Here is a 27,592-nt window from a genome sequence, read left to right as displayed (position 1 = left end):
CTTCTATAAAACAGACGGGCAGGTGCCTTTAAATCTGTCATTAAAGGGCTCTTGGCCGACGCTGGATGGTCCGCGCCCCGCGCAGCAGCTCCGCGCCGCTGCCCCGCTCCGGCCCCGCCGCTGGGCGGGAGGAGACGCCCCTGCGCCTCGCCGGCTCTCGCAGCATTTGCCGGTTACCTGCAAATCCGAGCCATGAAAGCCCGAGCGCTCTTTAACAACGCGTAAATAATGGAGGACAGGCAGGATGAATGAGTGCGGCGGGCGGCCTGAGCCTCACCCCTGACGGATCGGGGCGCCGAGGAGGTGAGGGGCAAAAGGGTTTGGGTGAAAAATCATCATCTTTAAAGCACGCCTCGGAGCTGACCGTGCTCGGGGGACAAGGGGGCTGCCCACCCAAGGGCACGACCAGGGTGTAGGCAGGGCTCCCGGCACTGCCCGCAACGCCCCCACCCCCCAAAATAGCTAAAAAAAAAAAAAAATTAAAAAAAAAAAAAGGAAAAAGTGGGGGAAAACCCTTTATTGTTATTGCGGTTGCTGCCGGCCTCCCTGCCCGCCTCCCCGTCGGCGCTCCGCGGTGCCAGGATTTCCCTGCAGCCCGCCGCCCTCCCCGCCCGCAGCGCCGCCGGCAGCGCCGCCTCCCCGCGGCTGCCGCTCGCCGCCCGCGGCCCCGCGCCGCGCCCCCGGCACACGGCGCGCCGCCGCCCGCGCACTGACAGACGCTCGCAGGTGCCGCGCTCGCCCCGAGCCGCGGAAGGGCGGCCCCGCTGCCTCCCGGCTCCGCACCGGCGGGAGGGAGGTAGCTCGGGAGGGAGGAGCGGCGCGGGAGCAGCGGCAGCGCCGTAAGTCGGGGAGCGGGCGCGGAGCGGGAGGGCCGCCACCGCCGGGCTGCGCGTCCGGCACTGCCCCTCCTGAGCTGCCGAGCCTCTCGCTCGGGGGGGCTGGGAGGGAGGGTACGCGTTTCGGGGTACCCAGAGAGAGCACCCATTAGTGATCTTGTCTGGCTGCTGGGGAGGTTCGTGCCCAAGCTGTCGCTTGGAACGACTTGGGGTGTTTCTACATCACTGAAATTCCGAGCTGAAATTCGCCCTTGTATGGGTTTAAATTTCCATCCCAGTGTACTTTGGCATACCTGATACTATGCCTTTGCCTTGGAGGCAGAAGGCATACCCAGCCTACACCTCCCCCCGAAGCAGGCTGCGCTCCTTTTTGTGCGGTGTGTCCCCTTTCGCCGCGCCTTGCTGCGTGGGGCTAAGAATAACCGTGCGCTTGAGTGCGCTGCTCCCTACGGCTGGGCTGCAGGGCGAGCGCGGCGCTGGGGGCAAGTCAGTGCTCGGTGTGATGCTGATTGTCGAGCGAAGAGTTCAAGTCGTGAAGTCAAATTTGAGAAATTGGGTTGGGTTGCTGATGAAGAAATACAGGCTGTAGATTAATAAGAAGGATTTGATTTATTTTCAGTTGATATTTAAAAGAGACCAAAATAGAGGAAGCAATTAATTTAGGACTTGCGTCACTGTAGATTGTTGCTATGTTTTAAAAATAGGAAGGAGGCTTATTATGAAATGTGTAAGGTAACAAATATGATCCTGATCTCTTACTTTCATTTGAAAAATATCGGGGGGCGGGGGGGGGGTGGCAAGGACTCATGCGTAGACCATTAATTTTAGTTACATATAGGTTGTAAGCTTGTAACACTGTTCAGGAAAATGTAGATGAAAAAGACCAGAAAGCTTAAGGTATGAAAACCTAAGGCTGAACAATTCTTTAGATACACACTACCAGAAATCTTATAATCCATGTGCTGTGGCTCAGATGTTTAGAGGAATAACAGAGATACCAAAAAAGGCATCATCATACTCAGCGCAATTCTAGAAGCAGAATTTTCTCCTTCCCTACAGAAAAGGAAAGTACATTTCTGGAAGCAAGAAGTGACAGATGTGGCATCTCGGCAGCTGGCTAAACATAAAAGCATGTATCAGCAGGTGATTACTGTTGCAAGGATTTATTTTTAAAGTGTCTTGTACTGAAAGGCTTGAGCCTTTTTCAGCATTAGCGTTAAGAGTTACTTTCACTCCATTATATGTTAAAAATAGTCTTTCAGCAGAGACATCCAGGAAAGCAAGAGAAAACTCCTATGTTAGAGGCACTTCTTGCTTTGAACATTTGTTTTGCATTACAGCACATGAAGGGAAGGAGAGGAACTGAGCAGGTTCTTTGGTCGATAGGATAGTACTGAAGGGAATGATTTTTCCTGGCCTCAGCATAAGCCAACGGTATCTGGGAAGGAAACAATGGGGCCTATCTTCTCCTTAGATTTAAGATAATCACAGTTACTGTTCTCTGGGCAGCACCTTGTACATCCACACAAGTAAAAATCAGGCTGCAGAAACTACCTCTGTGGTTCTGCCTCTCTTCTGTGATTGGTAAAGTCAGCATGAATCACCAGGAGGCGGCCTGGGTGAGTTTTAGAAAGGAAAGAGATGGATATCACCTAAGAAGCAGCCCAGAGCCACTCTTTCCCTGAGGCAGTGGCAGCGTGGGTCTGCACCATCCCTCTTTGACTGCCGTGGCTAGATGTCATATTAACTTGAAAGAGGCATCTAAAACTGTTCCAAACCACTTGTATCATCTTTACTGTAACCAAGAAAAGCCACAGTTCATGGCAGAACACGTTTTGCTCTCATCTTTTCATAATTAGGTAGGCTGCTTTGGTTTATAGTCTTCTGACCTAGATGGCTTCTTCTTGAAGAAATTCTGGTTCTCTTCCCAAGTTTTGAGAAATAGTTTGGGGAAGAAAAGGGAACTTAAATTAAAAAAAAAAATTCTTTCTGCCATGCAGAATTTGCTGTCAGGTTCTGCTTTACTTCTTGCCAGTGAGACTGTGTGTGTCCCAGGGACTCAGCAATGCTCTCTGACCAGTTCTTCCTCCTCTTCCTCACCCTAGTTAACACTAGTTGACAGAGTTGCTGTGGATCAGGTCACCTGATGCCTGTTTGGCTTTTCATAATAATGCAAACCACCACAGGCTTTTACCCTCCTGCATGCAAATTTGACTTTTTTGGAAACAAACAAATAAAACCATCACTCCCCCCGCCCATCCCCCTTCTTATGATCACATCAGAGTAAATATATTTTCTCAAGATCCAAGCCTTCTTATGGAGAACTCTCCTTCCCCCAGAGGTAAAACTGAACTAATTGGGTGGTCTGTACCTAAAAGCCACGGTATCTCCATGAGTGTGGTGCTTACAAGGAAGGCAGTTGGCTAAAAGTGTTGATTGTTTGTTTGTGTGATAGCAAGGTGAATTTCCCTAATAACCTGAAGTCTGAACTTAAACGAGGGTGTGGGAAGAATTGTATTCGGGTGTTGGGTAGAGGACTGTTTTTAAATGATTTCCTCTCACTACGAAGCAGACAGGTTAGTAGGCAGTGAAAGCGGTTCGTGGGTGCTAAGGGATGTGTTTGGGTGGAGCAGTGAGAGCAGAGCCCTGGCTCCTCTGCAGAGTTCAGTACATCCTGAGTGAAGCAGGATGGCAGAGTGAGGTGCGACTGCTCATGAGCTCAAGTAAAGCTCATGCTGAAGAAGGGGCACACTCCTAGCGCTGCGTCAAAATAAGAAAGTTGTCACTCGTGCAGATAAGCATTGCTTACTGTATTTTACTATGTTCTGTATTTACACTCATAATTGACATTCCTAATGTTATTGAGCAACGATGTTGATCCAGCCAGGTTACTGCTGGGAAGGTGAGTCTGATGGGAGCAGCTGGAACTGGTTGACAAGACTAACTTCCTCATAGTTCAAGGGTTAAATCAAGACTCAGGAAAGCCTCAGCAAACTCACTGCCAAGATAAAATGGGATGAGTACAAGAGGACAAAGTTTGCCAGGGTGACAAGATATATTTATACCTTTACCTAGTTTTATTGATATTTGTGGAATAAATAGTCAAACATAGAAACTAACGTTTGTCTTACGGTTTTACCACTAGTCCAGTCTACAAGAGCACAGTTAATAATCTTTGTAAGCAGCTGTGAGATTTTTCTTTTGAGAGGCTTGTGAACTACTGAATGTATTTTGCTCCTTTTTGTGTTGTACTTATCTTTCCTCTTAAAAAAAAAAAAGAAAAAAAAAAAAAAAAAAAAAAAAGCCATTTGCGGGCCATTTACAGACTGAGCCTACAGCCAAGTTAGCACTTTTAGTTCCTAAAGCTCTGAAAATGTGAGTCGTTTTGGAATGCTCAAACTAAATTGTATCATCATGATCTTAGTAGCTTTTAATGCAAGACCATTTTACTGAAATGTATATTTAGCACAAGTCATTTGAATTACAGTTATTCTTATCTTTGAAATTAGCGAGAGTGTTGCAATACTCTTAAAACTTGATGACCTAGTATCTCATGAATGCCAGGAGCCACATTAAGGATTTCAACCCCCACTATGTGTGGTAAAACAACATACAATTTAACTATGTAAATGTTGTGTTAATGCTGTTTTTACTTGCACGGAATAATAGAAAAAAAGCTCCTCAAATCTGATACACTGCTTTGATTTCTATCATAAAGGTCAACGGGGAACATGTTAGATAAGAAATTAAATGGACTGATACTGTGAGTTTTTGTGCTGGGTCGCATCTGAAAAGCTGAGTGAACTTTCTGTAGTTACATGTAAACATGTTACATGACCTTCTGTATAGATACAAGAGCTGATGACAAGCTGAGACTAGGTATGACTTGCTTAATCAGGTCTGCAAACTTGTTTAGGTGCATTTACATGGCAATTAATTTTTTTAAGTCATCTGTAAGAACTTTCTAAAAATAAATACTACTTCATATCTTTGCTAGGAAGATCTAAAATGTAGGGTTTGTTATATTTTTTTCCATCCCTTTGAAATACCAGGTGTTTCAAGTCTCTTTCTCACTATTTTGCTATAGAAATTTTATATCTGTCTGAGGGTTTATATTGTGACTTAAATTAAACAAGTGTTGAGTCTTCATTACAAATGTGGGGATTTTTGCTCTTAGAATATTAGGCATTAGCATAAAAATAGTAAATAAAAGCAAACTGTTAGTCTGAAATTTCCTTTTTTTCTTTTTTTCCTTGTTAAGAAATCTGTAGACATTATATATATATATATATAACATTAAATTCAAGCAAATCCAAGACCCTAAATCTTGTTGTTCTGGCAAAAACAAGTATCCATAAGTTGGCAAAAGCCTGTAGAAAATGGTGATACATATATAAGTGCATTAAGGTCATGTTATTTTTCATAACCCTCTTGCCTTATGTAGTTTGTGGGGTGAATTAGGTGAGATGTAGCAAAAAGGGAGGATCTGTTTGAAATTCTGGGCTAAAGCTGAAGCCTCTGCTCTGTCACAGTGCTTTTGGGTAGTGCAGATGATGAAGGAACAAATAATGATTCCACAAATAATGCAATCTTGGGATTTTCTAACTTGGTGCTCTTTGAGTTTGTAGCCTTCGTGCTCTACATATGATATTTCTAATTATGGGGTTCATAATTCTCAGGGATACTTTGCAAGGAAGATCAAAGGTGCTTTGCTGCCACCACAGTCAGCATCTCTGAAGCCTTTCTGCAAAGAGGTTGTGAAACCAGCTCCCTAGCCAGCAGAGCTCTCAGCCATCATCTTCACTAGGAGAGTCCCTGTAAGAGTATGTGTAATAAAGCTTAATGAAGAAAAGGCTAATTGATCTCGCTGCTTTGATAAATACTTTCTCTGTTTCTTCTCTTCGAGTGAAGTTCCTTCAACTCTTTATAAGAAGGTGGTATTCTCAAACTGTGTGAATAGATAATTTCCTGTGTAGATGACTTCTTTTTGTGTGGGTGCTTTTTCTTGAGTGATGCACCAGTACCAAATGATGTACAGGAACATAATGCCACTGTTGCTGGGGACTATTGCTCCATATCTATATTCTTGTACTTTTTTTTGTTTTTCTCATATTTCATTTATATTCTCAAGAAATATATGGCAGCACTTATGGACTCGTTTCATTCAGAAAGCTTTTAAATTCTACAAAAAATCAATACTTCAGTAATTTTGAACCTTAAAAGTCCTTTATGATGCCAGAAAAATTTTTTAATGTTCTTTGTTCCAATACTTCCTAAATCTAACCTTTTACATTTTATCCATCAAGATATTTTGATCAGAAGTAAGTTCCATTCTTTATTCTTTCTTATATGTATCTCCAACCCTACCTAAGTGAAGCTTTACTTGTGTGTGTTTATATATATCTTTTTCATGAAGGCCTATGTATTTTTTAGAAACCTTTACTTTTTCAACTCAGTCAATATGGTTCAGTGCATATTTAGATTTAGTTAAATTCTGTTTATTCAGGAGTTTAGGTAAATTAGTTCTGAAACTCAGAAACGGATTAGTCCAAGGTGTGGTGGAGCTCTGGTGAATGTCCAAGGTGAATGTTTTGGTTTGCTTTTTCTTTCCCCTTTGCTGTGCTGAAGATGCACACCATAAATATCTTGTCCTCATTGTGACAAGATCTTGTTAAGGCACTCCTGCCACTGTTTTTAATGAAATTCTGTAGGGGAATGGCCATCAATATCAATTTTTTGTATTTATTTTTTGTATTATTTGATAAACTCTTTTGGAAACTAAACCATCGTTTTGGTTTTTGTTTCCAGAGGATGGTTAGATCAGTTTTCTCATGTTCAGTTTTCAAATGATAGCCTAATCAGTTGAAATTTTATTAAGTCCATGTCATTTGAAGCATTAATGTGACTCATTGTCTCTTTGAGAATGCATGTTTCTATAACCACAAATAATGAAAACAAAAAGCATCCCTGAAACCAGAAGTTGCACATGCCACAGAGAGGGTGAAGAGATAAGAAGATGCAGGTTCTGCCTTTTGTAATGCGATGTAAAGGCCAACCATGCCATTTCTCCCCAGCACTGTGGTCCTTGTAAAGACACTTTTCTTCAGCTTTTCAGTGGTTTGTCTCCATTCATTTGGAGAATGGTTTGTGACTTTTGGCATTTCCCTTTTAAGGATGCATTGCTCCTACAAATAATAATAAGGGCTAGCCCAATTTAAGGAAGGCTTGAACAGTAGGAGAGCTACATTGTGAGTGAAAGAGGGACAAGGAGGGAGTAATGCCATTACTTGTCCTGCATGTCAGATGCAGCCGACATGCTTCTGCTCCAGATACCATAGATTGCTACTCTTGATCAAGTTTAGGCTGGTTATTTGCTTGCTCATGGCTCTGCAGATGACCTTGGAATAATAACCATGGTTCATAAAAGGGTAAGATGTAATGCATCTGGGAGGGTCTCTTCTGCTAGACTGTTTGAAATCCAGATGGAATATAGGAGTGAAGAATGGAGTAGCATATCCATGCTGTATATATAGCATACAGCATTGTGCTTTGCTTCAGTTCTAACAGTTGGTGTGGAAAGGTGAAATAGGAGGAAGGTGATGTTCACAGCAGCTAGAATTCTGTTTGTATTCCTTGCCCCAAAAGACATAACAGTTGAAGAACTGTCTTCTGTGAGATTTTGTTGCTGTCATTTTATGTGTGAATAATTCTTAATATACTAGCTGCCTGGCTTGTGGTTAGGGGTGTGATGCTGCAGTAATACCAATTTGTAATAATTGACCACTCAGTTTGGTCATCCTGCCTAGAAGGAGAGGGTAGCATCTTGTAGTTTGGTGAAAGCCTTAAATGAAAAGGTTTGCCTCATTACTGTTGTTATATCTGCTAAACTTGTTTCTTATTAGTAACATGCAAAGTAATCAGTGGTACACAGAAGTCCTCGAGACTGAATGGAAAAATCTGTTGTTAGGAACAAAGACAGTGGACTGAGCAGGCCAGTAATTTGCATGGCTGCTGCTTGCATGTATCTCTGCACTTGCTTGCTATCATTTTAGTGGGAAGAGAGGCTATATTTCTTCTCTTTTTCTCTTCATGTACCTTCAGGCAGTATGAATACTCATCTCAGCTCTGGACTCTTTCAGATAAGATCCCCTGAGGTCAACAGCAAAGATAACAAAGCAATCCATTTGATAGCAGTGGACTGTACAGCTCTCTTAAAAATGCATACCTCTGGTCTCAAAGAAAAAGATTTGCAATAACAAGAGTCCAAGAAGGTTATGAATCTATAGGAGTTCCTAAAGGGGTTTGTGTGGACAAAAATAAAACCTGCCTCTCCAAATGGAAGTGCTGAACAATCACGTAATTTATGCTGTGGACAGTTTTTACATTTTTGTCTGAGAATTCACTGTTGCAATAGTTACTTTGTCTTGAGAGTACAACCATGCCTCTACCTTGGCATAGAAATATATATTGTAAATAAGGTATTTTGTGGCATGGTATAGCGTTTTGATTACTGGGACATGCTCTGACAGCTGTATAGGAGGAAATGACAGAATCGTTATCTAACAAAGCAACAACAGAGAAGTTGGAAGCTTTTTGACATTGCCTTTGGTATGAACACTATATCCATTCAAGCATAAATCTTTAAGTGTATCCAGGTAATCTCTGAAAATGCAAATATATAATCTGCATATAACAGAAAAATCTGCAAGGAAAGAGGCAGGCTTCAATGGCCGAATGAACAACCTAAACATGCAAATTACTTCTGTTGCTAAATTTTAACCAATTGTCCTGCATCAAGCCTGTGTAAGTTTGTTAATTGCATCTCTGAATAAACCTTCCCTACATCCACTGTCCTCCATCTTCCGGTTCCACATCCCTGGATCTTATACAAAGGCTCTGTCACTGATCAGAATCTGGATTGATGGTTATTCCTGCCTGAGTTGTTTGTGGGGATGGAGCCATGTAAGCATGAGGGCTGATATTTTCAATAAAGTGGATTTCAGAAGATTCTAGGTGTCAGACACTAAAGCTACCAAATCTTGTAAAATTATACACTTTAACACCTTGACATTGCCTGTCCTGGCAATTTAGGACAACAGGCAAAGACACATTCCCAGGTACAAATTTTAAGGTACAGAAGTTCCAGAACCTGTTAGCTATATTTTGGATTTTGATGGTTTGTGTATCCATAGGAGTAAAGGACATTATCCTACAGCTGGGGAATAGAAATATATAATTTTGTTTTATCTCATTAGCAAAACAGTTTAAAAACTTTGGTTAAGATTCTCCCACCTCCTTTCTAGTCCTCCCAATAAACAAACATACACAGATGGCTGCAGAAGAGGATAGAAAATGTTGAATGGCAGTGTCAGATATTGATAAACAATTCTGAAAATAGGCCTTAAAATGGAAGCTTCCAAGACAGCTGAAGTGTAGGTGGATGTGTTAATAAGGCATCATCTGAGAAATTGTGTGTCTTCTTTCTGCAATAAAAGTGGTATCTGCAGAAGTAGGAGCAGCTGTCTGTTGTGTGTGTGTGTGTACATTTTAGAACCGTGACTGAAATGGTACCAGATGATTTTTCAGGTGCTCTGATTCAGTGTGTTCTTTCAATCCATCTGGTGAGGTAGCTGGCAGTAGTTTGGGCCTTCCAAATTTCAAAGTTTGTAGTCTTGAGATAAATATTCTGAAAGTATAAATGTGGTCCAAAGTCAAGTTTTACAGTAGTAAAAATATATAGGAGATTGACTTGAAAAGAAATGACAGTCATATTTTCAAATTCAAGAACTGTGTGATTTTTTTTTTTTAAGTAAAAGTGAATGAAGCCACATATAATTGTTTTTAATTGTTTTTCTTCAAAATTAAGTATCTGTAGTTGGACATGGATTCCACTCGGTCGAGGATCTTAGATACCCCTTTTGGACAGTTGTACTTTAAAATGTTACATTTTTCTTGTTTGTTTTGAAGAGGCTAAGTTGCTGTGAGATGGATGCCCTTCTGCTTGCACAGTATCAAAGGAGAATCAGCTTTTAAAGCTTGCAGATCTCAAACTGTTCATGGCAATTTGACAGGATAGAATCTATTTTGTTCTCCATGCAGGATTTGAAGTAGTGTCCAACACAGAGATCTGCTTCTTTTTTCTTTCTATTTTGTGCTGAAAGATGAGAACTTTCCAAACACAACAGTTTTGGTGAGAGCTCTATTTTGATAACTTCTGGAGATTTGTCCTTTCAACCTTCATAATCATCTTGATGGCCAAACAAACACAATGTATGGACAGAGAGGCTCTAAAAATTTAGTGTGGCTTTCCCAAGATAAAAACACTTTTTCAAACACTTAATTCTTAAGAGAAATGCCATGAATTTAGGGGAAAATACTGTTCATATCTTAAATGATAAAAGTCAGACTAGACCACTGGGAACTTGTCTTATGACAAGCTGTAGGCCTTTCCTGAATTGTTACCCAGTTTTTTGTCAGTACGGCTCCTGGCTCTGTCTGAATTGTTCAAACTAGACAATAGTAATTTTGTTTAAAAGCAAACGAAAAAATTAACAAATATTCAAATAATGGAAAATGTACCATAAGTCTGAGTAAGTTGTTCTTGCTGTTCCAAAAAGGTTTGTTTTCCTTTGTACTTGCTTTGACTAGCTTCAGTCTAGCAAACTGAAGCTAAATAATTGGACTTGATGATCTTAAAGGTCTTTTCCAACCTTAATGATTCTGTGCTTCCATGAAATGTAAGTGATCATATCAGTCTTGTGTCTCTCCTGGAACTTTCCTTTGTTTCATGATCTCCTCTTGGAATTGTGGCTACAGGAACTGGATGTTGTGATAGCCAAATACAGAATTACTGGGCCTTTCCTTTCAGTGCCCTCTCATGGAGCAGGGAATTGCAGTGGCCCGTTTTGACTATAGTTCAAGAGGATGAGGTTCAGCCTGGTTAGCTCTTCTGACCTCTTATTTCTGTTTCTAAGCACAATCTGCCTTCCTGAAACTGTGGCCTTTGTGATTTAGTCTTCCATTTTAATCTTGAGTACATGACTTGGGCTGCTGTTAAAACTCGAGTGGCTTGCTCGTGTTCAGATACCAGCTTGAGGTGGTTTTACCTGACAGGTAACTGAACACCACACAGCTGCTTGCTCATCCCTTCCCTACCCAGTGGGATTTGGAGAGATTTGGGGAAAAAAGATAAAATTAATAGATTGAGGTAAAAACACCTTTATGGGACAAAAAAGGAAGGGATCATAATAAAATAAGTAGAATGTACCAAACAAGGGATGCACAGTTCAGTTGCTCACCACCTGCTGAGCAATGCCCAGCCAGTTCCTGAGTGGTGGCCGCTCGCCAGCTTTTCCCCTAGTTTGTAACTGACCATGATGCCCTATGCTATGGGACATCCATTTGGACAGTGGGGGTCAGCTGCCCTGGCCATGTCTCCTCTCACTTCTCCCCAGCCTGCTCACTGATGGGGTGGGGTGAGAAGCTGAAAAGCCAATGACTCTGTGTGAACACTACTTAGCAACATCTAAAACATCAGTGTGTTATCAACATTATTCTCATCCTAAATCTAAAACACAACACTGTACCAGCTACCAGGATAAAAATTAACTCTATCCCAGCTGAAACCAGGATACAGATGCTCTAGGTCACTCTGTCCCTCAATTTAATTAGCTGCCTGTTGATTTTCCCCCTTGATTTTAGGTCTTCCAGTGCAGATCATATTAGGGTAGTTCTTGGACTGAAATTGATCAATTGAAGGCAAAGAATTTAAAGAGCACTCACTGGTAATGCAGGCTGCAACTCCTGCTGGGCAGAAAGCTCACGCAACTCCTAATGCCAACAGAAAAAAAAAGCTACAATTTCTCTTTGTAACATTTGTCTGACTTGGGAGTGGCACTACCTATTAGGTCCTGCAAATAGAGAGAAGCTGCTATGAAATCAGGCGTGTTAAACTGCTGTGTCAGAACTCATAATTGATATAGTCTGAGATCCTGTGACAGGAATAAAAAAGAATATTCGTGGTTTTCAGTGGATGTGCTAGGCTGAAAGAAGAACTGTATATATTGCAAGTTGTCCTTCCATTGCAGATGTGCTAGTTTCATGTCTTGTAATCAATTAGTTAAGCAAGAATTTTGATTTTGATCTGGTTTGCCTTCTGTATGGCCTCCAATAATTACACTGATTCAATTACTGTTAAAAGAGAAAATATGTAAACTATTGACTCAAAAAGTTGTTTTAGTTATTTTTAAAGTTATCAGCAAAGTGTTTGATCCAGGAACAAATGGCTATTTCTGGGTACATAGCAAATTACTGAATTCCAGTGGAAAGCTCAAGAAGAATATTTTGGTGTCTGGTAAAACAAGTGTAAAATTTTTCTGTATCTTCTGCATAAGAAAGGTAACTAGCAAGAGGTATTAAGGGACTTTTATTATTTGTTAGCTTTAATCAAGTTCTAAAACAGCACTCAGTTTCTGTTGGATAATAAGTCTCTGGGAATGTAATAGTCCAAATGCAAGTCAGTTAAAGAGTCTGGATTTTTCAGGTATTCACAATTTTTTGTTTTTAAAGTTGAGATTTTGCTTTAAGATGTAACACTCTTTCAGCCTCTCTTGGCACCCTGAGTGAAATTGCCTGCCTTGTTTCAGACAGCCTGAAACACTCACTTTGGAAGGTGTGAACTCAATCAGAGCCATTAATCTGGGAACCTGGTGACTATAAAAAGTTTCCTGCAAGCTGCTAATGTGTTGTATTTGGTGAGTTTTAATTTACTGACTAGGTGCAGATTTTTTTCCTTTTCATTGTTGTTTGCACCTTTTTCCTCTTCTAATGTTAAATAGTCTCTGCCTTCCCATTTTTGTCCTGTCCAGTGAACGGGTTATGGTCTTTTCAGGAATAGCAAAAGTTTAACAGCAGTATCTGTGGCTGGATTTTTTAAAAGAAGATATGTATTTAATTTGAGTTATTGTAGGATGAATCCTATTTAGTGTTGTGTTCTGAGGAGCAAATGAAACAGCAAAAAAATTCCATTTTCCTCAAGGATGTGGTTTAACTTTTAGAAGCCTATGAGTACAGCAATAGGGATGTTGCTGAACTACTTTTCACACTGGTCTTGGTAGCTGTTGGTGAGCTATTAAATACTTTCCTCCAGTAAGGATTTCCTTGGGCTCCAAGGAAGAAGCCCAGGTATGCTGCCTAGTGCTTCTGCAGGCAGCAGGAGCATTCCTCTGGTGAGTCCAGGTTAGCAGGCATGTACAGAGGGAACCACTTCAGTAATATCTTCCTTTTATAAGTTACTGTACATGTCTTTTGATGGGACTGTGTTTCAGAGTGTTTTGGTTATGGTATTTCTATTTCTTCCCAAGGGAGCTATATTCAGAGAGTCAATGGAACAGGCCCTACATGATCCACTAATTTCTTCTGGTTCAGTACTGTAGCAACAACACTGAGATGTTGATGCCCTACTTGGATGCAAGTTCCCTCTTAAATTTCTTGAATGTACTGTCTCTGCTGTTGTGTAATTCAGGGAGTTATAGTTTATTCCTTGCCTGTGTTTTCACAGATGGTATCTCTATTAAAAAAACATATGGACAAGAGAAGAGGCCTACACTGTGCCTTGAATTAGTGCAATCCTAGTGCATTGTTACAGTATTATATGGTGTGGTATTGGGTTTTTTTCTTTGTTTGTTTGTTTTTTGTTTTGTTTTGGTTTTGGCTGGATATTGTTTGAATTTGCACTCAAGACAAGGAAATTGACCTCAGTTTTTCTTCCTTTGCCTTCAGTAAGAAAATCAGGAATACCTGTTTCCTTAATTAGGTGGCTTGGTTTCTGACCATCTTTACATTGCTTTTGTTTTCTTATTTGGTGTTTTGTTGTTTCTTTTGTTGTTGTTGTCATATTTTATTTTGCTTGATTTCCTTTCCCCCCAGCAGAAGTTTTTGTCAGCACTGTAGGTGTCTGCCCTGTACTCTACAACTGTCATATTTTCCTAAATTTTTGAAGGATGGTAAACCACACTAAGCTGGTCGTGCTCCTCCCGTGGCTTGAATTTTGACTCCCTGAAGCTTGCAAGAACCATTAGAAATTTACTTTAAATAGCCTGCAGTAAAGGTAGAATTTCATCTTACCTACTTATTAGAGGATTACCTAAATAAATATGCCCTTTACATGGGAAAATAGGTCCCGGAATTACATTCTTCTATTTTTCTGCCTACACACCTCTGCTTTCCATACCAGTTGTATGAATTGGTACATTAAGGACTTGCAGCATGTGGTAACAACTCGTTCTTGGTCAATACCGAGGTGCATCCATGCCCAAAGGGATTGCTGCACCTCATGTCTGTGCTGCTGGAGTTGTATAAACAAGACGAACAGAGCTTTAACAGTCCAACAGCAAGTGTCACAATGCAATATAAATGTCTTGCTATAAATGTGTGTGTGATCTGTTTCAGAACCAGCTTCACTCAACTGTGAAGTAATTACTGCAGCCTGGATAAAGTATAGGCTCAGTACCCATAGCTGGTATTGTTTTAGTCAGACCTAAACATAACTTTTGCCTTTTACAACACCTCCCCCAGTACTCTGTATAATGTGAGGGGGAAAGGATGAGATTACTAAACGGTGAGCTGAAGCATTACTAAAAAGACAGTTGTTAAACCTAGGTTGAATTTGGCTGTCAGACGCCTGGTGTAGGTCTCCTCAGTATCCTGAGAATGGAATGCCACTGCTGATCAGTCTTAAATCTATAGACTATGATTTTGACAATGGATTAAGTATTTAATGGTAAACTACAGAATCTCTCTCCCCTTTGATCTCCCTTGTTGGAAGTACCATAAGGAACACAGTAACTGGTGCTGAGGAGCATGTTTAGCAGTTACTTGGCATTTGTCAAGGAGTGAAAGGGACCTGCAAATCTAGGCTCCTACCTCTGCTTCTGGGGTAGGAAGGAGGGAAAGGAGTTGTCTCCTTGATTTGATGATCTTAAAGGTCTTTTCCAACCGGAATGATTCTATGATTCTATCTGGCCTGTGAGAGCTGCAGAGAGGTGTAGCTGGGTGTTGGCATCTGTTACCTAACGTCTAGCCTAGTTTCTGTTGAAATATCTGATTAATTTTTGGGGTTGCATTAATGTGGGTTTTGGAACAAATTAAATGTGACTGAGGTCCCAACAAGGATCTGTTTTCTGCCGAAGAAATCTTTATACAAATGAACAGCAATTTGCATCATTAAGTACATGCTTCACTCAGGATGCTCAACAGTATGGAACACTGAGACAGAAATTGCCTCGTGCAGTGCTTTTCTTATAAGGTGAGAGACACTTAAACACATTCGTGTTTTGGCCCATTTGTGTGTTCTTTTATAGCCTTTTTGAGGAGGTGGTAGTTGTTTTAAGGCAGTCTGAGTTTGGTGTGATCCTCTCCAAAAGTCCTTGTATCTTGCGTTTCTTTAGATACTAACTAGCAACCAGACACTCCACTCCCTCTCCCTAGGCATCCTCCCGAGGATTTACAGTGTTTTAAAGGTGCGTGAGAGGGTTTGTTCGGGTAGGAGAACTCATCGTAAAAGTTGTAACTTGTTTCTCGCAACAAAGGCAAGTTGTTTTGGTTGGTGTTACGCCACTGTGTTTGTCAGTGTCGATTTATGTCAGGCTTTAAATAGGATGTTCTGCAATGAGTTTGTTTTCTGGTAGTTTGTAATCCTTTCTGGCCAGCTAACATTAACGAGCGGCAGCATTGCTGTGACTGGCTTTCTTTTGATCATGCACAGCCCTAGTCAGGAAATGGGTGAGGAGCATGAGTCATGATTACATTACCCTAATGTGACTGCCCACTAGAAGTTTTCTTTTTGCCACCAATACCCCTTCCCTTGACACTTCTGAAAACAAAATGTCAATTTTGGAGCACTTTGAAATATTGACCTTTGAACATAGAGATTTATGTTCTCTTGTATTCTCGAGGCAAACCTCTAAGCTGGAGCCCCTGCAGAGAGCAGAGAGAGAACGAATGTCTGCAAAATGCTTTTCCAGAAGTCTGCAAAGACAGGACTTGACTTGCAGTGCACTGGGTCTGCTTGGGTTCGCTGGATACAACATGCTTCCCTGACCCATTTGCTTATTCTCTCATGTTGCCTGCACATGCAAGCTCGTAGTCCAGTCTTACACAAGGGCTGTCATCTCATTCACCATTTGACTTAAGCTCTGTCTTAATCTTTTCAAATATGGCTACAGTCATGGGAAGATAGGTGCTGAGTGCTAGCTGATGTAAAGCCTGAGTGCTGAGAAGGTGGCTTTAGTGGGATTTCAGACAACAGTATTTTGGGCAGTTTAAATAAATACATGGGATTTAGAGTGTGAAAGAAATGTCAGCTGCTAATCAGTAAACTAGTTTGGCACTGAATTGCCACTGTGCACTCTGAATATTCAGATGGTACCCCTCTGTACAAGTACTGAGTATATTAATTTCTTTCAAATTAAACTCATTAACTCTGCCAGCTTTTAAGAGCAGTGTGTGAAATATCACTATTGGAACAAAGAGTGAATGCACCCCGATACTACCTAATATATTCTAGACAAAAGGAAGTCTGATGGGTTGTGTACAAGCAACTCAAGCTATCAGAACCAAATGTCTCAGGAGGAAGTGGGGACCCCTGCACTGCTGTCTGGCGTGGTGCATCCCTGGCAGGGGCATGTTGCAGGTGTCACTGACATACTGCAGAGCAGCACCACAATATGAAATGTCTTCCAGTTGTCACTTATTCTTCCAGATTCTTACCTCTGCTCAAATGGTGCCTTCAAATAGTGGAGTTGTTCTGTTAGAAACAGAGTATGAACTCACTGTGAAGATGTAATTTCTGGGTTTTCCCTTTTTTGTTTCATATGAGATTAACCAGCTACTTCAGCTATACTAACAATATACTTGAAACTAAACATAGATAACATTTTAGAAGCCCTATTTACGCTGTGATTTCAGCCCTGTTTTTTAAAGACGGCATAAATTGGACCAAAAAGTAATTCAGTGAGGATTTTTTTAATCTATTGAAGCATTTCCTTTCTTCTATCTACCCCAATGCCATCAACTTTGATCTCATCCTGATGACCATTCAACTCTCTAAAGGAGGCAGAACTGCAGCAGAGCAGAAGATTCATCCTTCTTCTATGCAATAAAATAAGTCCTGTGCAACTTTAGATTTTTCTGTATCTTTATATCTCTACCTCATTGTTAGTCTTTGCATACAGAGGGCTCTCTGGCTTTCAAGTTTGTTTTAAAACTAGCCACTTAAAGATGGTCAATACTTATTTAAAATGAAGCACTCTGAAAAATGAATAATAGAACTGGTGAATGTGATATGCCTATGTCACTTGTGTGTTTCAAGGAGATGATATGGAGTATTTGACTTAGAGATGAAGCGTATTGGAGAATTGGAGGTCAGGAGTTCAGGGTAGGGTTTTGTGGGTTTGGTGGTTGGGTGTTCTTTTAATTGAAACCTTGCAGGATCCTTGTATTTTAGATTGCCTTTTGTCAGTAGCTAGCAGTTACAGAAATTTTAAACTAAGGATCTTTTCCAAAAAAAGTATGACTATATTAAATATAGTTAGACAAACTTAATTTTGGTATGACAGCAGTCTTGGGAAATGTAAGGGAAAAACAAGTGGAATTGCAAAGCCATTTTCACATCAGAAGTGCATAAAGTCTGGATGTTATTCCATGGACGTTTTTTCCTTGCAGAAGAGATGGTTAAGATTGCCCAGCTCTTCTGCCACAACTTCTTGCTTTCAAAGAGTGATGTCTCAAGAGACAGCTTAGCTATTGAAAGGACTTTTTACAGCTGAGAGTAGCAGTCTTACTCCAAGCCTTGTGATTTTACACCCCTTTCCTAGTTAGTTTTCACCTTGTTATGTGCTGGACTGGCCTGTAAGGGCTGCACACAGCAGGGGGGAAGGAGAGAATGCCTTTCTGACAGCAGGTTATATTGGGCTTGAACTCCCTTGAAGCATTGCCATCGGGTGGCTGCAGCTGTTGCTAAGCCTGTCCTGAAAACTGAGTCAGTGGAGAGAACTGCAGCTGTGACCAGTTTGAAGTGTTGGCTTGTAGGTGCTTCTGCCTGTGAAGGGTACAAGGAATTGCATGCAGAACCAGGAACCAGCGATGAGGAGTGAGGAATCCAAGGTGGGAACTTCTTAAACCAGCTCTGAGAGCAGAGTTGGGCTGAGGACCTACACCCTCAGTGTCAAAAGAGAAAGCCATCTGTGCTAACCTGCTCAGAATCACAAAGGGTGTGGAGTGTGGATTCATAACCCACTCAACTGATCTGAGAGCTGGCTGACATCACAAGGGGCAGCTGAGATTTCAACCAGAGCAGTTTGCCAGGCTTTTTGATGGCATGTTGGTTCAGGTTGTAGGGCTTTTTGTTTTTTGTCACGTTTCATGTTTTACCCTGTGTATGAGGAGAACTGATGGACAGGTTTTTAAGCCTGTGCATCTTGTGGCTTATGGGTTTATGGTTCCCAGCTATTTGCTCATCTGGCATGTGACTTTGTAGGAGGAGATGTGTGACTGTGCTCAGCGTGCAGTCTGTTTGACGTAGCGTGAGCTCACCGTGGCTGGCTGCATTAGTTACCGTGCCGTGCTGCACCTTGTGCTGACATGCACCTCTGCCCAAAGCTGCACGGGCTTGCTCTCACCCGGTTTTTGGAAGCCAATGAACTGTATGGTGTTAAATCTGTATATATGAGGGTACCAGCCAACAAAGCTAAGGGGAAGGTAGTAAAGAGGGACTTGTTTCAGTCCATTAAGCTGAACGACAGAATACAGTGAGCTCATTAAATCCTTGTCTCTGGAGGAGAAAAGAAAGGAAGGTTTTTATTGTTCTAGAAAAGATGCTAACTTTTAAAAGCTGAAAGAAAGCAAGCTGTGATTCAAACCTGTTACAGGATTAAAAAAATTGCTTGTTAAAAAAAAGTGAATTATTTAAGATATTGTAATGTGTGATCATAAACACAGTTTGAAAAACAGACTGTGTAAGGCATTTAATTTCATATTGCATCACAACCAGATTTTTAAATGTTAGTCCTCTCCAGTGTTAACAAAGTATGTATTAAAAACATTTAGAATCTCAGAGTAAATGTCAAAAATAAGTCAGCATCAAAGAGGGATGAATTTCTAATGATACAATGCAGAGATCTATTGATACAGTATTGGTTGCATAGTATTTCTATAAGCGTCTTGCAAAGAAGTACAAAATTGTAGTACAAATTTGCAGGTGATGGATATTGGTGAGGAAGTATATTGGTGAGGGAGATGGAGAAAGCTCAACTGATTTATTGATTCACAGCTTGAGCACAATGAAATAACATGTTTCTCTTTCTGAAGTATGGCATTGCTTTTTATCCTATAGAATATAAATCCAGTTTATTTGCTGGAGAATGATCATTTGGAAAGGTTCTTTGCTTTCCTCCCACCAAGAAAAGGAGTAGAGTCTTACTGGACAAACAGTGTAATATGAGCACCTCCACTGGCTTTGCTGCCAAGTTCATTGATTAAATGAATATATTTGTATATTGATCCTAGAAAAGTAATATGGAGATGCCCACTCTGAACCAGTAAAAGGCCAAGATAAAAAATTCTACTTTTCCCAGTATAGTTTATTCTGCTTGGAGAACTTGTTTTTGTTATACCAGCACAAGAATTCTTAAATGGTTTGTAATATAATTCTACCCTGTAAATACAGAGAAATTCCTGTTGTAAGAGGGTGAGAATAAGAGCAGAAGTATGTTTGTGTTTATAAACAAGTGATGATGGGAAGAAAGAAGTGATTTTTATCTTTATATATGCTGTTAGGGAGAATTATATTGAAATATTGTCACTTATTCCGATCTGCTTGGAAAACAATGTTGAAAAATTGTTCCCCCACTATCACCACATGAGGAATTCCCCCTGTTCACTTCAATCAAATGGATGACTGAGAAACAACTTGGTTAGTGTTCAAGTACCATAATAAGGATGAAGGTTTCTGGTTGATAAAGGGCATTTGTAATCTCAGACTGATAAAGAACAAAATAATAACTGGAGGCTGAGGCCAGTTGCTCAAATTAGACCTCTTTTTTTTTTTTTTTTTTTTTTTCCCTTCCCCAAATCAGGATTGCTCTCCTTTGTTTCTTTTTCTTACAAGCTAAAATAAAAGCTCTTAAATAGATTAATTACTTCATTCATTTCCATATGATACACAAGTACTTCAATTGTTTAAAAGTAGTTGAAAGTGTTCCCTGGTTCGGTTGATGTGATTTACACAAGGTCGCTCTGTTTGAAAGAGTGCTAAGCAGGGTTGCAAGAGTTAAAGGAGGCAACAATAAAAAATCAAGATCTTGTTTTTTCTTTGTTTGTAAACCTAGGTTTTAGGGAGGGGGAGAAACAGGAGGGTGCTGGAGAAATGGAAGATACCTGGAGGGAAAGACACTATGCATCCTGTCCCTGTCTGTGCTTACACTTAGTGGCAATTAGCTTTCTTCAAGTGGATGACTCAAAGCTGGTGTACTATTTTTCTTGGATTTCTGTGGAAAAAAGTGTTTTATAGCAAGGGAAGACAAAATATATCCTTTTGTGATTTTTTTTTTTCTCCCCACAGCTGGAATGGATACAATTATTTATTGTATTAATTAGGACCCAGATTGGAACAGGGAACACTTGAGGTGCATATTCTCTGATGACTGACCTCTGTGAAGTAAATTAATGGATGTAGTCTGCATGTATGGGGAATTTTAAGAGAAGGGTGGACAAACACCTTCACAGCTAGCATATGGCATCCCTGTCTTTTCAGGGCAATGTATAAATGAATCCACCATACCACAGGGTCAGGTCATGTCTTGATCTGTATTTCTGTAGCTGTGGGAATGATTTGGGATTGTTTGCCCCTTCATTTTCTAAATAGTGTATGTGATAACACAATGAAATAGGTAAGATCTGATCCAGGAGAGTCAGTTGAGTGCAGTTGAGAAAATTAGTTGAACTGAAGTGCATTTAGCCTGATTGTTTTCATAAAGTAATTAAATCTGTAACTTTAATCAGTAAGGTGCCAATTCTTTGATGAAAGGAGAAGCAAAGGAGGCAAGGACTTCTAACCTGATCAAGGGAAGTCGACTTTAATACAGATGAATTCAAAGGCTGTGCCTCTTATAAACAATGTCGATTTAGATAAACAGTCTGGGGGGAGAAGTGTTAGCACCTGATGTGGTTTCAGCTACTTATGAGGTGATGGCTTTATAAGTGGAGAGCTGGTGGCTGGGTCTTGAAGTGGACAGACTTGTGGCCTCTTGTTTTCAGAGCCTGATAGTTGAAAAGGACACCTGAGTCCCCAGAAACACAAGAGGTAAACTCTGTGCTGCATAATCTGATGCTTTCCTTGTATCTGGGGACTAGGTTAACTGGGAGTGTGTTTTACTAGCATTTAGGAATTGTGACTGCATGAATTCAGGCCCCTGTTATAAAACCAGTAAAAATGTGTTTTACACTTGATGCTGTTTTAGATGTAGTGAAAGTAATTGCATTGACCAGGATGTTCTTAACAGTTTGTTTGTACTGCTGAAAGCTACTGATAGCTAAAACCTAAAATGAAGCTCTAAAGACTCATTCTTCTATGTTTGCCGATACTTCATCATGTAGAAAAGTTGCAGCTGCTTGTTGCATAGTTTTTGTCTGTCTTTTGCTATGTTACAGTGTTTTGATTTGGATATTTAGATAATGTACAGACTCAGATTTTTCTTACTGACTTGCTCCATAAGGTAATTCAATTATATTTTTAATTATGCTGTGGCAAGGCCTTTCTCTGAGTTTCATGTGCTTCTAGTCAGTGATGAGTAAGGCAGAGCCTTTGCAAGGAATTGCCCTGTAGAAAGCCTGTAGGCTTCCTAGCACACACAGTTGCTTCTGGCTCTGCTCTGTGGAAATGTGGTTTTCTTTCTATAATTTCTTTGCTAAAGAATCTAGGTCTCTTGGGATGTGTGCACAAATAATAGTTTGCACCTTGACCCTTATTTGTCTCTGGCTTTGCAAGCTTAGCTGTTGAGATATTTGTTGATAGACCATCCTTTTAAAATGAACTGTGGAATAAGCTAAAGCATCCATGGAAAACTTTGAACTGTGTGGAAGGTGATGATTGCTGAGTGGACAGAAGGCAGATTGAGAAGCACCTCTAAAAATATTAGTCTTTGTTACCAAGCAAACTACTTATAGGAGAGTGTGAAGTGACAGGAATGAAAATGAGCAAGTGCTATAGCCAAACTAAAACTTTAATTTTCACTGGGCTGAAATTCCTCTGGTTTGGCTCATGCTTGGATCTTGTTAGGAGAGGGGATATCTTTTCAACTGGAATGAAAACCCTTTCATGTTGTTTTTCTCTTAAATTAAGGTCTTCTACTGTAGGCTGGCAGTCCAGGATTGCAGACTTCTGGTTTTCTCGTAATTTCTCATTCAGCTTTCCAATTTACCTATACAATCACTTAGTCACTGAGCTGAAATTACTCAAAACAAGAGTCTCTTTTAGCAGTAAGATCAGAAAAAGGCCTCATTTTAAGACAATGTGAAATTTATTGTGTAGCCTGGTATCAAGATTACAGTGTGTTGTATCCCTTCTCTTAGCCCATGTGCACTTGAGATTCCATTAAATCTTATTGATTGCAGGAAGTGTGTTGAGATTCTTGTGAAAATTTTGTGGACAAATTTTTTTGTATTCAAGGATTTGAGCTGGAGGCTTAGTCTTGTCAGGTTTTTCTTCATTTGCCAAAGTTTGATTTATATATTTTTTTCCTTACTGAAAGAACTACCTTGTGTATATATATATATATATATATTTGTTAGTGTTAATATGCTATATGTTAAATATTGATATGTATTCTTCCTTATTTAATTGTAAATTAAGTATAAATAAAAATAGTGGTTTAGGCTTAGTGAATATTTCCAGATTTATTTGTTTGAAGTAGCTTAAAATCTGCATTCCTTTAGGCAGTAGTTGACAAAGAGGATAGGTATGCAGAAACAAAATACAGTTGGTCTGAAGCTGTGTTATGTTGTACATGGAGACCTGTCCATTGAGAAGGGAGCCCTTTTATTTAAAATGTGTAATTTTTAGATTTCTGATACTGTGGGTACTGAAATCTGCCTTTGTTGTCAGCAGAAAATGGTGCTTGCACCAAGCATGGAATTGTGAAATTCCTTCTATTCAAATGTAAAGCCTCTTGCATGGGCCAAATGGAAGCCAGGCCTTCAGAATTAAAGGGAATGCTGTATAGAGAGGGTTTATGATTCTTGATGGTGGAGTCTCTTGCAGCATCCTCTCAGGTAGTGCGGTTTTACACTGCCCCTTACTGGGGCTCTCTCATAGTGCAAGAACTAAAAGAGATCTGCATGTCCAAAAGTTTGTGCTTCTTTCAGAATTTTTGTATTTTTCCCCCCTAAGCTATGAGCTAAATAAAATATGGTGCTTTTCTTGTGTGTCAAAACAGGCTATTTATACTCAAAGTTATTTTACATTTTCTTTTTTTGTATTTGCTGATGTTCAGATGCTTCATTGGGTCCTCCAGTTTTTTTTTTTAAACCTCCCTGTGGAGTTTGGTGATAATGCTTTTGATTCAGATCCTATGTAGTTGAAGCCATGAAAACTTGGAATGATTTGTTTTTCATTTTTTAGCTAGTGACCAAGTATGACTTTGGACCACATTGTCATTACATTGCCATTCATTCAAATTAAAAGACCTGCAAGAATGAGAAGTTAAAATGAGAGAGAATTTGGCCTGTTATTTCTAGGAAGTGAGTTAGAGCCGAGTCCACTAGATAAATATAGAAAATCTCGCCATTCATCTTTCTTTGATATTAGTCTTCTCTGTAGAGTTGAGGACATTTTGTTTAGTTGAATGGGTTGCTTGGGCAGAATGATAAATGGTGGGAAAACAATGCAGTGAATTTTAGACTTCAAAACTGCAAGGTTGATTTGATTAATCAATTCTGTTCCTATCGCAGGTGGCACATGTAGAGATGTTATTTAGGAGTTACTTTTGTATCTTGCAGTACTGTCATGGAGTAATGTGAATCTCCTACTGTATTGTAGATCCTGAAATTACCATTTTGTTTGCAGAAGGAAGCTTTGAAGTGCTTTTAATTGATTGATGCAATCAATTGTATTTTCAAAATTGATCTTAAAAGTATAAAATGCCCTCATAAATTATTGAACTTATTTTGTATTTCAACTTAAAGCTGTTTACATCTGATACATTTTGCGGGGGAGGGCTCTTCAGCATTATCAAAGTGCTGTAGATACCTGGTGGGAATCAAAAAGCCAAAGCACTGACCTGGCTAGAATCCCAGCTCCCCTTGTGATGCACAGTTAAGTACCTCACTGTAGGAACTAATTACTGTGGTTAAAGGATTTGCAAAAATGCTTAAATGCTTCTTGACAACCTGGGTATGTATCCATGCAGTGCTGTGTTTTAAACCTGGTGATTTATACTTGACTTAATTTGGTGAAGGAAAAACCCTACCAGGGCATAGATAAAAGGCAGCAAAAGCAGCCCTTGTTACAGTCAGCTTCCCTCCTCTTGTGGTATAGAAGAGTCTTTCTGAGTAAAAGCTGTAATCTCCTTTGCACAGTGAGGGTGGTGATGGACAAAGTGTGAGGGATTTGTAGCTCAGTATTCTGATGAGAAGGGGCGATATGTGTTGTATGGTCTTAATAGAAGAATGTATAAAAATGTCCAGGAGAAGAAATGCATTTATTCTGACAGTGTCCAAGGGTACTGGCACTACAAAAAAGAAAGACGCACTTAAAGTATTAAAAAGAGAGAGTTTTTCAATAGCTTGTTGACTTAATAGCCTATTAGCCCTTGTTAGTTCTATCAGGTCTTTCAAAGCTCACATTCTAGTAGGACAACATGGATTGCAAAGACTGTTACAATTGGTTTCACAGAGCAACTCTAAATCACTGTGGCCTCGTGGTCTGCATAATTAATAAGATAGTCTAATTGCTGTGAAGAATCAGTCTCCTCTAAAGCATGTGCGATTGGATGTTCCTAACAAACTGTAAAGACCTGGACCAGCTCTTTTTTCTAGTTCCTACAACTATCTTTTTAAATGGGCACAATTACTAGAAACAGTACTAGTTACTATAGTCTGTGAGTGTTGCAGTACTAATTGGAAGTATCTGAATACTAATCTGATTATCCAGTTATCTAAATGAAGGAAGTCTATTCCATATCCAAAATAGTTTTCTGAATGAGTCTGTCAGTCTTCCTGGATCTACCAAAAACTCAATGCTTTTGAATGTTAGAAATGTGTTTCTGCATGTGCTCTTAAAGGTCAGCATTTTGAATGCACAATTAGGAGAAGGAAGATTGAGATAGTGATATTTATCAAATGAATTGTGCTCAGCAACTGTGTCTAAAAAAGTCTGACTTCAAAAAAAGCTATGGAGTCAGAGAAAGGTTAGCTAGCCCTTGTTAATCTGAACTCTTTTATCCTGCCTAATGAAGGGAAGCAACATCATAAAGCTAATCTGCAGGCTGGAACTGTCAGTACCATTACTAATTTTGGGGTTTGGTGAAAACAAGACTGAATGAACCATGAAAAATAAATTAATGATAATGTGATTTTGTATCCCATGCAGGTTTCCTCAAGTTGAGGACGTAGCAGGGCATTTGGTTGGCACCTGACCCCAAAGCTTGTGCTCTATCTTACGAAGAGCTGATGTAGGAGACATTTACCTTCACATGCTCCGCAGTTCTCTGTATCAGAAGAGTAAGACTTTGTGTGCAAGTGTGTTTCAAGATGATGATGTAACATTTCTCACACTGAAAGTCTACTGAGAACAACTGGCTTTGTAAGAGGCTTCTCCTTCCCTCACCTTTTTTTTTTTTTTTTTTTAACTACTTTTCTCAGAAACTACAAGCAAGATGCCAGCCAAGACACCCATCTACTTAAAAGCTGCTAACAATAAGAAAGGGAAGAAATTCAAATTAAGGGATATCTTATCTCCTGATATGATCAGTCCTCCACTTGGAGATTTTCGTCACACCATACACATTGGAAAAGAGGGACAGCATGATGTTTTCGGGGACATCTCATTTTTGCAGGGCAAATATGAGCTATTGCCTGGAAATGAAGGTGAAACCAGACTTAGCCAGTCTGGTATCCACAATGAATTCTTAAGGGCAAACAGCACTTCTGAATCCATGTTTACAGAAACTCCATCACCAGTGCTCAAAAATGCTATTTCCCTTCCTGCCATTGGGGGTTCTCAAGCCCTTACACTGCCTTTATTGTCACCAGTGACATTTAATTCAAAGCAAGAATCCATCAGGTCATCCAGAAATCCTAGGCTTAGCTGTGAGCCAGTAATAGAAGAAAAACTGCAGGAAAAAGATCAAGAGCTGGAGGATGAAGAAACATACAAAGATGACATGTGGGAGCAAAATGGTTCTTCTTCACATTTTACTAATGGTAGCGACAGTCACTCATCCAGCTTTTCTGAACGATGCACTGATTGGCAAACAGTTGATCTACTGGATGACAGTCGGCTGTCATGTGAACTAACCAAGACAAAGACTAAGTCAGAAGAATCCCTTTCAGATCTTGCAGGCTCTCTTCTCTCATTACAACTTGACTTGGGGCCCTCACTTTTGGATGAGGTCCTCAATGTAATGGACAAGAATAAATCTTAGAACTGGTACTCCTTTGCTTCTTTATAAGTGATTTACTTAAAAACAAATGAAAGACCACAGTTCAAAAACAGATGCTTAAAATTCATTGTATTTGCAGTCGTATGACAAGTTTTCTAAAAATTTTCTTAAAATACTATTTTTTTACCTATTGTTTTTCATGACTTTTATTACACTAAATTCTCATATCAGGAAGGTAAATTTTAATAATCAGTTTCAGCAAATATAAAATGTTTTAAGTACCAGTATTAATGATCAGAGACTTAAGAAACAGCATTTGAGGATGATAACTGATTGTGACATTTGGTTAGTTCACTTCTACAGGCTTCTGAATATGTGAGAATCTCTTAATGTCAGAAAGGAGACTGATATTAATTATTCACTTTTATAACTTATTACAGTATCACTTTACGTGTAGGCCTCTTTCTAGAACCTTTGAGGGTTTTATAGTGTTTTTCTTCATTTTCCATAGTACCAATTCTGTTATAAATTCACCTTAATTACTTTCTCCATCTTATACTACCACTCTAAATTTAGATGTGAACAGTTTGAAGGCTTTTTCAGCTTGAATACATGGTCCAGAGTCTCAGCTGCTTTAAATGAGTATGCACAAATTTACACAAGTTGAGGCTTGGGCCTGACATTGTATGTGAAATGTTATGTTGTAAACAGGTGTCACATGCAAGATATTATGGTTAAATTATTTTAAAAATTGAAATATATTTTCTGTATGCATATTGGCTTTTTACTGCAGAGCCTACACATACAGTATCTCATCAAAATAGTTGCTTGGCATTATTGGTGCTCTTCTGAAAATTGTATATTTGTGTGTTTGAAGAGAAATATGTATTATTAGTCCTTGCTTTTTTCTTCATTTATTTCCACAACATGCTTAAACCTGCAACTGATTATTTTACTTCTTGAAGAAGGCACTGGTTATTCACAATGCTAGTGATGTGTGCAGCAACAGGCGATGTTTGCAAAATGTGGATCCTTCAATACAGTACCTACATGGATTGCATAAATACCTTGTGCAATAAAATAAAAAACCCTTTAAATTGC

At 39.7% G+C, this 27,592-nt stretch overlaps 1 protein-coding gene across 2 annotated transcripts; it reads left to right on the top strand.

The window, feature by feature from the left end:
• On the top strand, positions 1-27,592 carry CDC42EP3 (CDC42 effector protein 3). Of its 2 annotated transcripts, none has more exons than XM_079299067.1 (2): positions 1-303; positions 25,480-27,592. In XM_079299067.1, the coding sequence occupies exon 2, from the start codon at positions 25,766-25,768 to the stop codon at positions 26,531-26,533; it is 768 nt and encodes a 255-aa protein (XP_079155193.1). In that variant the 5' UTR covers positions 1-303; positions 25,480-25,765; the 3' UTR covers positions 26,534-27,592. The 2 variants fall into 2 exon arrangements, with proteins under 2 accessions (XP_079155193.1, XP_079155192.1); XM_079299066.1 differs by lacking the exon at positions 1-303 and adding an exon at positions 644-839.

Source organism: Erithacus rubecula (assembly GCF_903797595.1).
Source record: "Erithacus rubecula genome assembly, chromosome: 2".
Lineage (NCBI taxonomy): Eukaryota > Metazoa > Chordata > Aves > Passeriformes > Muscicapidae > Erithacus > Erithacus rubecula.
This window is presented reverse-complemented; position numbering and strand designations above follow the sequence as displayed.